General features: G+C 47.3%; 1 protein-coding gene across 4 annotated transcripts in view; it reads right to left on the bottom strand.

Annotated features, from left to right (window-relative positions):
* DOCK5 (dedicator of cytokinesis 5) overlaps positions 1 to 14,106 on the bottom strand; it is an 84,037-nt gene that overhangs the window by 58,007 nt on the left and 11,924 nt on the right. For all 4 annotated transcript variants that reach the window (XM_064637984.1, XM_064637985.1, XM_064637982.1 and 1 more), the window contains exons 2-5: positions 8,835 to 8,918; positions 2,960 to 3,000; positions 1,991 to 2,046; positions 1,144 to 1,240 (exon numbers count right to left, since the gene is read on the bottom strand). In XM_064637984.1, coding sequence (XP_064494054.1) covers positions 1,144 to 1,240; positions 1,991 to 2,046; positions 2,960 to 3,000; positions 8,835 to 8,918 — 278 coding nt within the window. The remainder of the gene's footprint in view (positions 1 to 1,143; positions 1,241 to 1,990; positions 2,047 to 2,959; positions 3,001 to 8,834; positions 8,919 to 14,106) is intronic.

Below are 14,106 nucleotides of genomic sequence, written 5' to 3'. Positions count from 1 at the left end.
ATTCCCCTCATGTTTCCTTTTTCTCCTTAAATACCTCCTTCCTCCTTTAGCCTTTTTTTTTTTATTCTTTTAATACACACTGCAAGGGAAAATAAAACAAACTCAAATCCATTTCAAACCACAACATTTTCCAAGCCTATTTTAGGACTTATATTGGTGAAGCACAAGAACATGAAAAGATTTCTGCTCTTCAAAAAAAAAAATAGATTCTGAGGCTACAATCCTTGAGTCATTCAGGAATCAAACAACAACAACAAAATAAAAAACCAGGAACAAAACTCTCTTTTCAGGCAGTAATTCCATCCCATACAGCTTCTCATTAAATTAAGAGGGTGGAACAAATTCTTGTGGTTTCGTGGCACACAAACAAAATGAACTTTGTGGCCTGGTGAGATTTCCAACAGGAAAATTTGCTCAGTGATTAGATTTAAACTCCCTCATCTCAATTAAAGCACATTCTGGGCAGGCTGAACTCGCTGCTAAGGGAAGAAAAGTCAAGTCTGAGTTTTTAATGTGCCTTAATAATCCCCTTCAAAAGAAGGCAACTCACTGGGAGCTCTTGGAGCAAGATAAACCCACCTGAGGAAGCCCAAAAAATCCCTGTCCTGCCTTGGGATGGTGCTGAGGTGACTGCCATGGTCAGGGGGCTCCACAGATCCAGCAGAGGAGAGGTTTTTCCTCACCCTACTGGGAACTAAATCCATGGGAGAGCTCCCAGGGACCAGCCCCTGATCCCTGGGGTGGCTGGAGCTGGGCCAGGGGGTTAAGGAGTGAAAAAGGAACAGAAAAAGTCTCCTGGAAAGTTGCTCTTCAATAATGGAAATTTAGGAATTTCTACAGATGCTGGGGGAGCTTTTCTAGAGAGACACAAGTCCAGGGCAACCTGGCAGATGAGTTCAGGAATGTTCTGTAGCAAGGACAAATGAGGATAATTGAAAATTGGCAGGAATTTTCTGCATGTCATGCAGGAAGATGACACCAAACCTCAGCTCTGTGAGCCCACAGCAGTGCAGCAGAGCACTTTTAGCCTCTCCCAACACCACTTTTGCCACAATGGAAGGGTTAAAATGCTGCTTGACATCCCTGCCAACAGCCCAGGCTCGTCTCACCTGAGGTTTTGTGATAAAAGTGAAGAAAACTCACCACATACAACTTGTGCCAGATAACTGCCCACTCCCTCAGGGTGGAGGTGAGCTCCTGGCCCAGGGGTAACTCACTTGGAATCACCGTTTCGTGTTGCCTGGAGGGGGAAAAAAAAGGAGAAAATGGAAGGTTTTACACTCAGGATTAAAACTTCGCGGTCAAACATCCTTTTTTTTTTGATAAATACGTAAAAGGAAGTTTCAGAGGGGATAATTTCCACACAGGATGGCAAGACTCTAATGATGTTCTCCAGCACACACATGCACATTCATTATCCATTTTTAATCCAAGCTCCTTTCAGTCTAGTTATTCCCAGTGCACCCATCCCAGAACAAATAGGGAGAAATTCAGTTTGGAAGAACCACCCCTTGCAGTGGTAACAGTCATTTAACAAATAAAAATAAAAGAGCACTTTACAAAGCTCCTTCCTCTGCAACTGCTGTTTTCCTCTCGCTCTGACACCCAGAGACTCAGCTCTAGGAACTGAACCAGGAGTCATTTCCTTCAATGTTTTCCAAGACAGGAAGGAATCCACACTCCTGCTGGGTCCTTGCCTGGGAGCAGGAGGCTCTTCTGACTTGCAGGAGTCCCCAGAGGAGCTCCACTGACCTGCCCCACTCCCAACTGGTCCAGCAGAGCTTCCTTAATCCTGCCAAGAGCCTCCTCCTGCACCCACCCCACAGCTGCTTGGGGATGGCAGCGCTCTGAAAAATGAGATTATGCAGCCCTGGAAGCCTGGCACACCCTGCTCAGAGACAGAGCAGGAGTGTTTGGCACACAGCTCCTGGAATGGGGGGTTTGGGGGTTTACAGGGAATGGCATTGCCGTGGTTTGGCTGCCGACCTACCCCCGGTCCTTCACGATGGCCTCTTTTAAATGGATGTATGATTCTGGGAAAATGCCCTAAAAATAAACAGAGAAATCAGAGAAATCAATCACAGCCTGCGTTAGGAGGGGGACAAAAATACATTTAGCAGAAAGGAGGGGGAAAGGGAAAGAAATGTCCCAGCATCACAGGAAAAAAAACCATTAAAGAGTCCACATTTCAGCACTATATTTGATATTTGGCACCTCAGAGAAGGCAATTCCTTGTTTCCCTCTAATGACACTCATCTTCCTGCATGACATGCAGAAAATCCCTGCAAATTGTCAATTATACTCGTTTGTCCTTGCTACAGAACATTCCTGGACTCATCTGCCAGGTTGCCCTGTACTCTTGTCTCTCTCTAGAAAAGCTCTCTCAGCATCTGTAGAAATTCCTAAATTGCCATTATTGAAGAGCAACTTTCCAGGAAACTTTTTCTGTTCCCTTTTCATTCTTTTTTATGACCAAAAAAAAATGGCAGCTGAGGGATGCTACCACAAGAGAGGAGCCAGGAATCCTCTGGGAAACCAGATTTCCCTGCAGCTTCAGGGCCAGACCCACAAACCTCAAGCAGCCTGGCTGAGATCCAGGCTGTGTGCAATTCCTGGAATATTTTCCAAGCCAAATAAAAAAATCTGATATTACCATTAAATATAACTAATGCTGGATGTGTCCAGGTCCAAGGGCATAATAATAATAAAGCCATAAACTCGTGGATGCAGATGTGGAGCAGTTAATTTGGGGAGTTCAGGCTGCATTCCTCCTGATTCCAGAGGGGGAATATCCAGCTAATGGCTCTGAAACTTTGAGCTCAGGGGCGTTTTTTCTGTCACTAAAGAAAAGGACACAATGGCCAGGAGAGCTGCACAATATTCAGACAAGAAATACAGCAGATTACAGCACTGGATGGGGTGTGAGATGAAAAGGAGAGCATAAAAAGTGAGGTCATACCTTCTTCGATTTATTTCGGAGGGTGTATCCTCGGTACCAGCCTGGCAAAGGAAACAAAAATATTTATATTTATATCTATATTTATATATATTTACATTTATATTTACATTTATGTTTCATTTATATTTATAGTTTATATTTATGGTTTTCTTGTCTACAGCAACGAAACACCAAGTGTAATTCCCACCACCTTTCCACAGCACCAATCTATTGATTTTGCCAGTTTGAGCTCTGGAGACACTTCTGCTTTTTAGGGAGGAGCCTGAACTGCTTGTCCTGGCACAGATCCTGCTTATTAATATTATTTGATCAAGATCTAGAGAGTATAAGATAAAAATAACAGCTGTGATCCCCAGGACTCAGAAGGACGTGTCACTGAGGGGGACATTTCTTCTCTCTTCAGCACCTGGGGTCTGACCTGTATTTTCATCAAACCATGGAATGGTTTGGGTTGGAAGGGACCTTAAAAATCATCCAGTGCCAGCCCCTGCCATGGGCAGGGACAACTTCTACCAACCCAGGCTGCTCCAAGCTGGCCTTGGACACTTCCAGGGGGTTATTTTGATGTTAAAGTCACCAAAACACAAACATATTAAAAAAAAAAGCTGAATTTCTTGCATCCTCGAGGGATCTTTGCTCAGTGAGCAGAGAGGAGAGAGGCAGAGCTGGGGGAAAGTCCTTGTCCCTTCTCCTCCAGCACCTCCAAACCATGTGAGATGGGGGGTCTTCCTCTCCCTCCTCCCCTGCACCCCTTGGCTGGGCTGTGCCAGCAGGGCACGACCAAGCACCCTCTGCACTGGGTTCCTCTCTTTGCCACTCAAGTTTCCATCCCCTGAGGCCTCCTGAAGTTCCTGCCCTGAAAACAACAAACTGAACCCACGAGGAGAAGAATCTGCCCTGTTTTAAACGGCCACATCCCTCGGGTTGAGTCTCACCCCGACCCTCAGCCAGGAAAACATCAAAGACATTCCAACCTCAAGACTCAACTCTGCACTACCCCAATTCCCAAGTTTGGACTCTTTTCCTAAGGTTCCACCCGCCCAAAAACTAAACTCACAGGCCCTGTCCCTCAGCAAGCACACAGGGACCATATATATATATATATTTATGGATTATAGCCCCTAAGTCATGGATGGTGCTCAGAGTCAGCCAGACAACCCCCCTGATCCCACAGGATTATGTCCAGCTGAGTGGCAGCACCAAGAAGGCAAAGGGATTTAAGGGAATAATCAGGCAAAGGAGAGAAGAAGAGAGGAGGGGAGGCTGGTTTATTTGGGTTTTTGTTTGTTGGTGGGGTTTGTTGTTGTTCCCCCCCAACACTGATATATTTAGCAAAGAACCTCCCATGAAGAACCACAAATCTGAGACCCCCTGACCATAAATTAAGAGTTTAGAGTGGTTATATTTGTGTTTTGATGGGGGTTTTTTTGTGTGTTTCTTGCTGTATTTGGTCTTTTTTTCTCTTCAAGTGCAGTTTTGACCCCTTTCTGCAGCAATGAGGAGGCACCTCAACCACAGAAACTCCAATATTCCAGGAAGAAGTCGGGAGCAAAGAAGAAATTCCATTCCTTGCACAGGATGAAAATAAGATTATCCATTGACCATGGACCCATGGATGAGGTACTGGATTAGGGATGAGAAGATTTAGGTTCTATTTTTACCTAAGTTGTCATTAATTGAACAGTAAAGTCCAAGTTGCTCAGGGTGTGAGACAAAGCCCCCGGAATTTGCCAGGAGTGTTTTCCCAGTGATCTCAATTCCATCTGCCACTCTCAGCCCCTCCACAGCCCAACTTCCTCATATTTCAAATGGCCTCCTGGCACTGAGCACATTCCTGTCAAACATTTTGCAATCATTGCATCAAACCCTGTTGTGTCTGATGATGCAAAAACTATTTCTGCAAGCACCTCGTGCCATTTTTTATCGGAATTCTGCTCCTGTTTTCAACAATTTTGCCCATCACTGGAACAGGAACAAGATCTTTTGCCAGTGGTCGATTGATGACGTGATTTCTTCTTATTAAAAACCCCCCAAAATGTGCCTAAACTTCGGAGGAATGAGAGATTATTGAAGTGTTTGGGTATTTTCACCAAAAGTTCTTCAGTTGATGATGACCCAGCAAAATTTAAGCTCCTACAACGAACTGAAATCTGGTTGAGACCACAAGAAGAACACTGAGCTGGCAAAAAAACATCCAAAAGTTTGGGTGTTTCTTGGGATCAGGTCCTCAATTCTACCTTTCATTCAATGGATTTTCTGCAGCATGGAAAAGATGGGAAAATCTACGAGAAAATATTCCAATGGCAGTGGTTTGATGCTGGCAAGTTCTCCAGGGTGGGGCAAGCCCAGGTCAGGGGTTGAACCACAAGGTCTTTGTTCCTCCTGCAGGGCCCTGTCCTGTCTCCCCCCACACACAGGGATTGCTTCACCCCCTCCAGGGCTCAGAGAAAAGGCTGAAACCAGGCAGAAAGTCAGTGTAAACTTATTTTCAGCAGGAGAAGAAAGCGATGAGAACCAGGTATGTGAGCAGACATTCCTTCTCCCCACAACTCGGCCATTTCCCACAGCTTCCCTGAAATAATAATAATAATAATAATAATAATAAATAATAAGAGTTTCCCCTAAACAGCAACGTGTCCTCCCAGCTCATCCTCAAGGACAGATTCCCAGAGAGTAAATCCTGCACTGAACCAGCCTCCAAAGCACTGGAGGCAGCAAGTTTTCCTTCTTTCCTTGGATTTTGCAGCGTGTGCAGAGTCTCAAATATTTCTGGCAGAAGCCCACACTGCGTTATCTCGTTATCAAGTGGAACAAGGAATTCTGCACAAATACCTTGTGCCCTTCAAGCACCTCACAGGCAGCCAGGGAAAGGAGGGGAAAAACCAAAAAAAAAATAACCCTGGCTTTGCAGGTTCCAGTGCCAAGAGATCTAAACTAGCAAGGCCAAGTGGGTTTATTTTAACCTAAGAAAACTGGTGACCTCCAGGAGGGTTTGGACAACACTGTGGGACAGGGGGGGATTTTGGGGTGTCTGTGCAGGGCCAGCAGTTGTACTCTGATCCTTGTGGGTCCCTTCCAGCTCAGGAATTCCACGCTTCCAAGGCCTTCCAGCCTTTGTGACAGCCCTCTACCTGCAGGCAGCACGTGGCAGCACAGCTGAGCAGGGATTTTACAATTCCAAGGTGTTTTCCCTCCTTGTGGAGCCATCAGGCAGCACAAGAGCAGCCCCTGACTGCGGGTGCTTCCCTAAGGGCTCGTGAGACACCTCAGCCCCTGGCCAAGCCAGAGGTTTGGGCAGCACAGAGGCCCAAACTGCACCTTCTGCTGACACTTTAATTCGCTTTATCGCCCTCTCCTCTCCCCCAGGGGCTCAGCTCTATCAGTGTTGTGTCTCCAGGGGCAGATAACATTTCTTGTTCACACCAAAACCCCAACCCTGCTGCCTCCCTGCCAGGGGACAGACTGGGCACTTGGAGCCCTCCAGACAGAGCAGGGCCAGCCCAAATCCCACACAAAGAGCTCTCCCGGGAAGGCTCTTTGACACCTGGCTGAGGAAACCAGGAGGAGAAAGGAGGAACATTCCAGATGACCAACAACAGCCCTGAGAACCTCCTGGTGACTCACACCAGATGCTGAGGTGGGGAATAAGAGCTAAAGTAAGATTTTCCAAGTGAAAACTTGACACCAACGCTGAAAAGCTGCCCTCAATTCCCTAAGGAACGTCAGAGATAGACCATGGAACAGCCTTGGCCAGGAGCTGCAGGGATAACTCACACCCTGCCCAAAAAAGGGCCTCCTGGGGCATCTCTGAGCCTTTTCTTCCTGCAGAGCCTCTGCCCTGGTGGCATGGAAAGTTTTCCCTGGGTTGAGACTTGTGTACCCAGATAAGAACAGAGATTAGAGGAACAAAACCCTGGAGCTCTGTTGGCAGCTCGGGAGAACATCCCTCCTCCCAAAACCCAACCCACTGGGAGCTGGGAGAACATCCCTCCTCCCAAAACCCAACCCACTGGGAGCTGGGAGAACATCCCTCCTGCAAAATCCAACCCATGGGGAGCTGGGAGAACACCCCTCCTCCAAAACACAGCCCACTGGGAGCTGGGAGAACATCCCTCCTTCCAAAACTCAAAGCTGGGAGAATATCCCTCCTCCAAAACCCAAAGCTGGGAGAACATCCCTCCTCCAAAACCCAAAGCTGGGAGAACACCTCTCCTTCCAAAACACAACCCACAAGGAGTTGGGAGAACACCCCTCCTTCCAAAACTCAAAGCTGGGAGAACATCCCTCCTTCCAAAATCCAACCCACAGGGAGCTGGTAGAACATCCCTCCTCCAAAACACACAAGGAGCTGGGAGAACATCTCTCCTCCAAAACCCAAAGCTGGGAGAACATCCCTCCTTCCAAAACACAATCCACAAGGAGCTGGGAGAACACAACCCACAAGGAGCTGGGAGAACACCCCTCCTTCCAAAACACAACCTATGGGGAGCTGGAAACAGAGCCAAGAGCTGATGTCCCAAAAATTGAAGACAACGAGACACGAGAATTTCCTGCCAAGCAGCCGGAATATAGAACTGGGGGGGGGTTGAGATGGATTTATGGGGAATCAGAGCAGACCCACAGCAGAGTTCCCATCTCTGACACAATCCACACCTTCCCCTTTCCGCTCACAAACGTCTGGGCCCGAGTTTTTTGGCTGCACTTTGTGGGAAAAGGGTGGAGTTGGATGGTGGGAATTCCGAGGTGCCTCAGCCACGGGGTTTGATTGCACATGGAGGGCTCAGCAGCTGAAAACAATCTTTTTCCCCTTTCCCAGATGAAAACATTCACTTTTCCCCTTTCCCAGATGAAAACAATCCCTTTTTCCCTTTCCCAGATGAAAACAATCCCTTTTCCCCTTTCCCAGATGAAAACATTCATTCTCTCCTGAACAATTTCCAGGTGATTTTCTCTCCCCTGCTGGAGAAAATTCCAGCCTGGGATATTCCAGGCAAAAAAAAAAGGGATGTTATTTGGGTGTTCATTCCCTGTTCTCGACTACCTGTTTAAACAGCTGATTACAAGTTGAACAATGAGGTTGCTTAAAAATTGAGAGAAAGAAAGAAAGAAAGAAACACCCCAACGTTTTGGGAAATATAAAATGAATCCTCTGCATGAATTTTGCTTTTTGATGCTCCCTCTTTCTTGGGTCTTTTTGCAGAATCAAGTCACAAATTAGTAGGATTATATACAGATATTCTGCCTGTTACCTACAGATATTTTCCCTCTTACCTACAGATATTTTCCCTGTTATACACAGATATTTCTCCTTTTATGTACAGACATTTTGCCTGTTATGTACAGATATTCTGCCTGTTATGTACAGATATTCTGCCTGTTATGTACAGATATTCTGCCTGTTATAGACAGATATTTTGCCTCTTATGTAGAGATATTTTGCCTGTTATATACAGCTATTTTTATTATTTATTATTATTATTATTATTATTATTATTATTATTTTCCAGCTGGATCACTTCATCAGATCAATGGAAGTGCCAGGCCTGGCATGGCCCAAAGAGGAGCCAAAGCAAAGAGGTGTGGTGTGAAAACAGGAATGAGGAGCCAGAATTAAGTGTTCCTTTATCTTGTAGCTCTGCCTTGAGACACAGAGAAATCTCACCTTGTTAAACTCTGCCAGGAACCCAAAAGATACGTTAAATTTTCTCTATTTTCTGCATTTTTAATACCATTTTAAAACTCAGTGACGAGTAACAAAGCGCTTCAGGCATGGCAGGAGTGGAAAACACAGATGTAAAATTGGTGTTATTTCAGAAAAATCACCTCCATTTGTTACATTTTCCTTCCCAAAAGCAGCACCAAGAGTGGGACCCACCTTCGTACATCTCCAGGATGTGAACGGTGTCCCCGACCTGCAGCGACAGCTCCACGTCCTGAGCGGCCTCGTAGTTGTAGATGGCTAAAAAAAAAGGAAAAAACACAATTATGAGGGGCCAGGGGTTCAATTATTGGATGGTGGCAACTGCCAAAGGCAGGGCAGGATTCTGGAAAAGCACTATAAAGTCATTAATACAATATAAAGTCATTAATTTCCAGAATACTCTGGAAAAGGGGGTGGGGTATCTATTCCCAGATTTTGCCCTGCAAGGGGAAAAAATCTTATTCTTCACAGCCAGGATAATAATACAGTTATTTTATTGCCCAGAATACAGAGCTGGGAGTCCTTAGGACAACCTGCCCACGACCTCAGGCATCAGGGATCAATCAGTAATTATCATTTTTTTATAGCATTTCATAGCACTCACTAATGGAGTGTTGGAAAACACCACAAATTTGATGTCCTAATAAAACCAACCCCTATTCCATGCTAAAAAATACTCTGATTATTTGCTACTCAAGGCTCTCCCCAGACAAGAAAACTTGAGATTCTCCACAAATTTAATCCCTCCCAAAGACAAAGCTAATCTGGATTTTATCAGATTTCCAGGGGGAATAGGATTAAGACCAAAAGCAGAGCCCTCCCTGGAGACAAGAGGAGAAAGTTTAATTTGAATTTGCTTTCAAACCAGCCCAAATAAAGAGACACAAAAGCAGGGAAAGGTTTTTCTCTGGGTCCATGAGCTGATCAGCAAAGTCAGGACAGACACTCCTCTACCAAACTGGGGCATCTTCATTTATTTAAACACCGATTTAAGCACAGATCACACACAAGGCAACCTTCCCACACGCAGAAATCTTATATTTACATATCCCTGAGCTAATTTATTAGTGAATAAACGCCGTGTTTGTTTTAAAGAAAGCAAATAAATCCCACAAACATTTTCAGGAGGCTTTGGGAAAATCCTTGAGACCGCCCAAGGTTTGGATTTGAAGGGCTCTGCCTGGAAAACCAAATAAATAAATAAAAGAGTGGAGCTCTTCTGTCACAGATCCACATCCAGTGCCCATCTTTCCCGGCAGGATGAGGAATTATTGCCTCCTGGAAAGGCTCCAAACGACTGTGGGTGACCACACAGGAAATTATCTCACAGATAGGAGCTGCCTCTCAAATATTGGAACTAAAAATAGTCCCCCAGGAGCAGGAGATGTGAATCCTGCTGGATCTGAGCACAGGCAGACGCTTCTTTTCCTGTGCTGCAGGGCAGGGAGTGTTCCCAGAGGCACTGATTTGTGCCTGCAGACACACATGGACTTTGCATTGAATCCACCACATGGTTTTCCAGAGAATTACAGGAATATTCCAGGTTGCAGGAATATTCCTGGGCTTTTGCTCCTAAGGCACGAGCTGCTTTGACATCCAGTTTCCTCTCCCTCCCTGCTGTAAATCCATATATTAAAAACTGACTGGTGATCTGGATGTTCATCAACACCTCAAAGGCCCCAGAATAGGCTCAAAAGTAAAAAACTCCGTCAACATTTTAACAGAAAAATCTGGATAATGTTCATGGCCGAAGATGAACGTGAATATGAATCCTGGAATGGTTTGGGTTGGAAGGGACCTTAAAAATCATCCAGTGCCACCCCCTGCCATGGGCAGGGACACCTTCCACTAGCCCAGGTTGCTCCAACCTGGCTTTGGACACTTCCAGGGATGGAGCAGCCACAGCTCCTCTGGGAATTCCAGCCCAGCCGCTCACCAGCCTCCCAGGGAGGAATTCCTTCCCAATCTCCCATCTAACCCTCTGGCAGTGGGAAGCCATTCCCTGTGTCCTGTCCCTCCATCCCTTGTCCCTCTCCAGCTCTCCTGGAGCCCCCTTAGGCTCTAGAAGGGGCTCTCAGGTCTCCCTGGATCCTTCCCTTCTCCAGGTGAACCCCCCCAGCTCTCCCAGCCTGGCTCCAGAGCAGAGTACCCAGGGGCAGATCCAAGTAATCCATCAGGAATTACCTTGCCCTGACAGACCCTGAGATCACAAACTGATGGAAGGACTGATGGGGAACGTTGGACTTGATTCAGGTCAGAAGAATTTGTTCCAACAGACCCAGACAATAATCCTGCAGGGGGTCACAGAGGGCAGCAAAGCCCGACCCAAAGGGAAGCAAACTCCCCGTGGCCGTGCCTCCTGTTGGGATAAACCTGCCAAATCCCAGGGATCAAGCAGGGATGTTGCAATCCATGACTGGGATGGGATATCTCCAAACCTCCCCGAGCTGCAGCAGGATCAGAGTGGAAGGATGACACAATCCCAGCTCCCTCTGGAGTCCCCCAGGACGTGCCCCGGGGCACTGCAGTGTCACTGGCACTGCCCAGGTGAGGACCAGGCACCAGGCAGAGGATGGACATTAATGACCTGGTAATGAACGTGTCAGCAGACTCAGGAGATTGAAGGCAGAGTGTCTGGGCTAATTTCTGACTTGGCTGATGACACTTTGTCTGCTGAAGTTTCCTCCCGTGCTTACAGCTGTCCCAAAGTGCTGTTTGGGATTCCTGGCCATGGCTGTGCCTCCTCACCCTCACAGCCAAGGATTCCTTCCCACTATCCCACCTAACCCTGCCCCCTGGCACTGGGAAGCCATTCCCTGTGTCCTGCCCCTCCATCCCTTGCCCCAAGTCCCTCTCCAGCTCTCCTGGAGCCCCTTTAGGCCCTGCAAGGGTCTCTCAGGTCTCCCTGGATCCTTCCCTTCTCCAGGTGAACCCCCCCAGCTCTCCCAGAGGGTCTCCAGAGCAGAGGGGCTCCAGCTCTTGGCCCCCTCTGGATTCATCCCAACAGCTCCTCATCCTTGTGCTGCACGTCTCACACACACTCACAGGGATTCCTACATGCAATTTGCAGATGCCTCGGGTTTTTCTGGGACAAACAGACATTATACAAATACCAGGCTGCATTTTTCCCTAAATTGCTGCTTTAGCTCCAGACAAAAGCAGCCTGAGCAGCCCCAGAGCCCAGGGAAAGGTGGGTGGGTGTCAGAGCAGCCTTTCTTGTGAGAACACAGAGAGGGAATTCAAACCAAAGAGCAAAGAACTCCCCAGTTCCCTTCCCCTCCCCAAAGATCACAACAGCCACAAGCCAGAGAACTGAACACTGCAGTTCCCTTCCCTCTCCCTGCTGCACCAGACAGGTTTCACATCCCAAAATTTAAGCATTAACATCCCAGCACTGAAGTAAAGGAACTCACTTCTGCCCCTGCACAACAACAACAACAACAGGCAATTTTGGAGGATCTTGCCTTGCCAGGCTGAGTGAAGGCAGAGCAGAGGGGCACTGCACATAAAACCTCCTCCCCAGTGCTTCTGCACAAGGTTAGAAAAGACAAATTGCTGGCATATTTTCCCTGTTTGCAAGTGATGCTTCCTGCTGCTGGGAGTCCCAAACAGCCCATCTGCAGGGATTTGTGCTGCTCAGCCTTTTTTTAAGTGTGTGTATTTAATCTGACCTCTCTCAGACTTGAAAGCAAAAGGAGACTGTGCATAACAAACACGGCCATGGTAGGAAAAAAAAAATCAAACCCCTTCATTTAAATCCCGACAGAGCAGCAAGAAGGGAAAATAAGGCAGAGACTTTTGTCCTCCAATTTGCAGGAATATCTGAAGTTAAGTCTTTTTGCTCCAAGCTAAACTTCAGCTGAGATTCTGTCCTTTGAAATTCACTTTGGAGTGATGATCCTGCTCCTTTTATCCTCCTGGATGAAAAGCAGCACTGAAGTCTAACAAATTTAATCTAAATAAAGATGACTGAGGTGGAGAACGTGACCCAGAAGATGGGTTTGTTTCATGATGAGCACAAACAGAGGCAACATCTCATGTCATTTGGTTCACAGTGCTCCAAGCTGGATTAGTGGGAAGTGTAAGACATGGAATCCATGAGGAGGGAAGGTCAGAGGAGTGAGCATTGGGAAAAGGCAGCAGATAACTTTATGACTGATGACAGCAGCCAGAGGTGAAGATAAGAAGCAACTCTCCTGCTTCAGGGCAGAAGGTGAGTCCTCAGAATGGATGGCAAAGGAACTCCAGAGGCACTGCCCAAGTGGGGGTGGGTGCTGGGTTCCCCCAGAGCCAGCCCCACAAACAGAGGGCAGAGGGAACCTGGCACAGCCTGGGCTCTCCAGGGCTCGGAGGGATCCCTGTGGAGAGCTGGAAGGTTCTCAGGAGGCCCAGTTTGGCAGCAGCCCGATGGGAAGAGCAGGTTAAGCTGTGTCACTCCCCCCCAGTGGTAGGAAGACACCGGATTAATCCCAGCACACACATTCCTGATCCATGAGACACCACACAGAGGACACAGCACGAAACCTCGGTGTTGTGCACGGGGCAGAAAAGGAGAAGTACAATTCTATTACGAATAAAAACCCCCAAACACACTCTAAAAAACCCACAAAAGCTTCACTTTTGGACAAAGAGCCTGGAGAGAAGCTTAAATTTGCAAGAGGTCTGTCAGCAGCTCACGGAGCCTGAGCTGGATCTCGGTGGAACCTGGGGGAGATCCAGCAGTTCCAGGGGGAATGGCTTCCAACTGAGAGGAGGTTTGGATGGGATATGGGAAGAAATTCTTCCCTGGGAGGGTGTGGAGGTGCTGGGATGGGATTCCCAGAGAAGTTGTGGCTGCCTCATCCCTGGAAGTGCCCAAGGCCAGGCTGGAGTAACCTGGGCTAGTGGAAGGTGTCCCTGCCCGTGGCAAGGATGGCACTGGATTGGCACTTGGAAGTCCATTCCAAACCAACCCATTTTATGATTCCACTATAGTTGAATTCCCAGACCCATTTTACCCCCAGAATAACTCATTGTCAAGGCTGTCCCAAAAGCAAAGCTCAGCTAAAACACCCAAACCCAGCGACCGAGGCAGAACCTGTCACATCCCATTTCGTGTGGATCTCAAAGCAGAATGAAAGGGAATCCTTCTCTCAACAAGTGCATTTGAAACGTGGATTATTGGCCTGAAAAGCACAGCCACTGCAAGATCCATTATCTCTGACTTGGCTCAAACCAAACCCCCCCCTCCACCCATCACAAAGACACGAGAACCACTTCCAAATGCCATGTCCCACTTCCCCCCAGCCTGCCCTCCCACTATCTGATAGGAGAGGGCTGGCTTTGCTTCCTGGGAACAAAGACTCACATTCAGAGCTGTTGCAACAACCAGACTCCATCTCATTCCATCTTTCAACCAAAAAGTCAACCCCCAGTGCAGGGAAACAGAAGTTCCCCTGCTTTTTAT

The sequence above is a fragment of the Pseudopipra pipra genome, chromosome 28 (assembly GCF_036250125.1).
Source record: "Pseudopipra pipra isolate bDixPip1 chromosome 28, bDixPip1.hap1, whole genome shotgun sequence".
Lineage (NCBI taxonomy): Eukaryota > Metazoa > Chordata > Aves > Passeriformes > Pipridae > Pseudopipra > Pseudopipra pipra.
The sequence above is the reverse complement of the archived record's forward strand: the minus strand, read 5'-3'. Positions and strand labels throughout refer to the sequence as shown.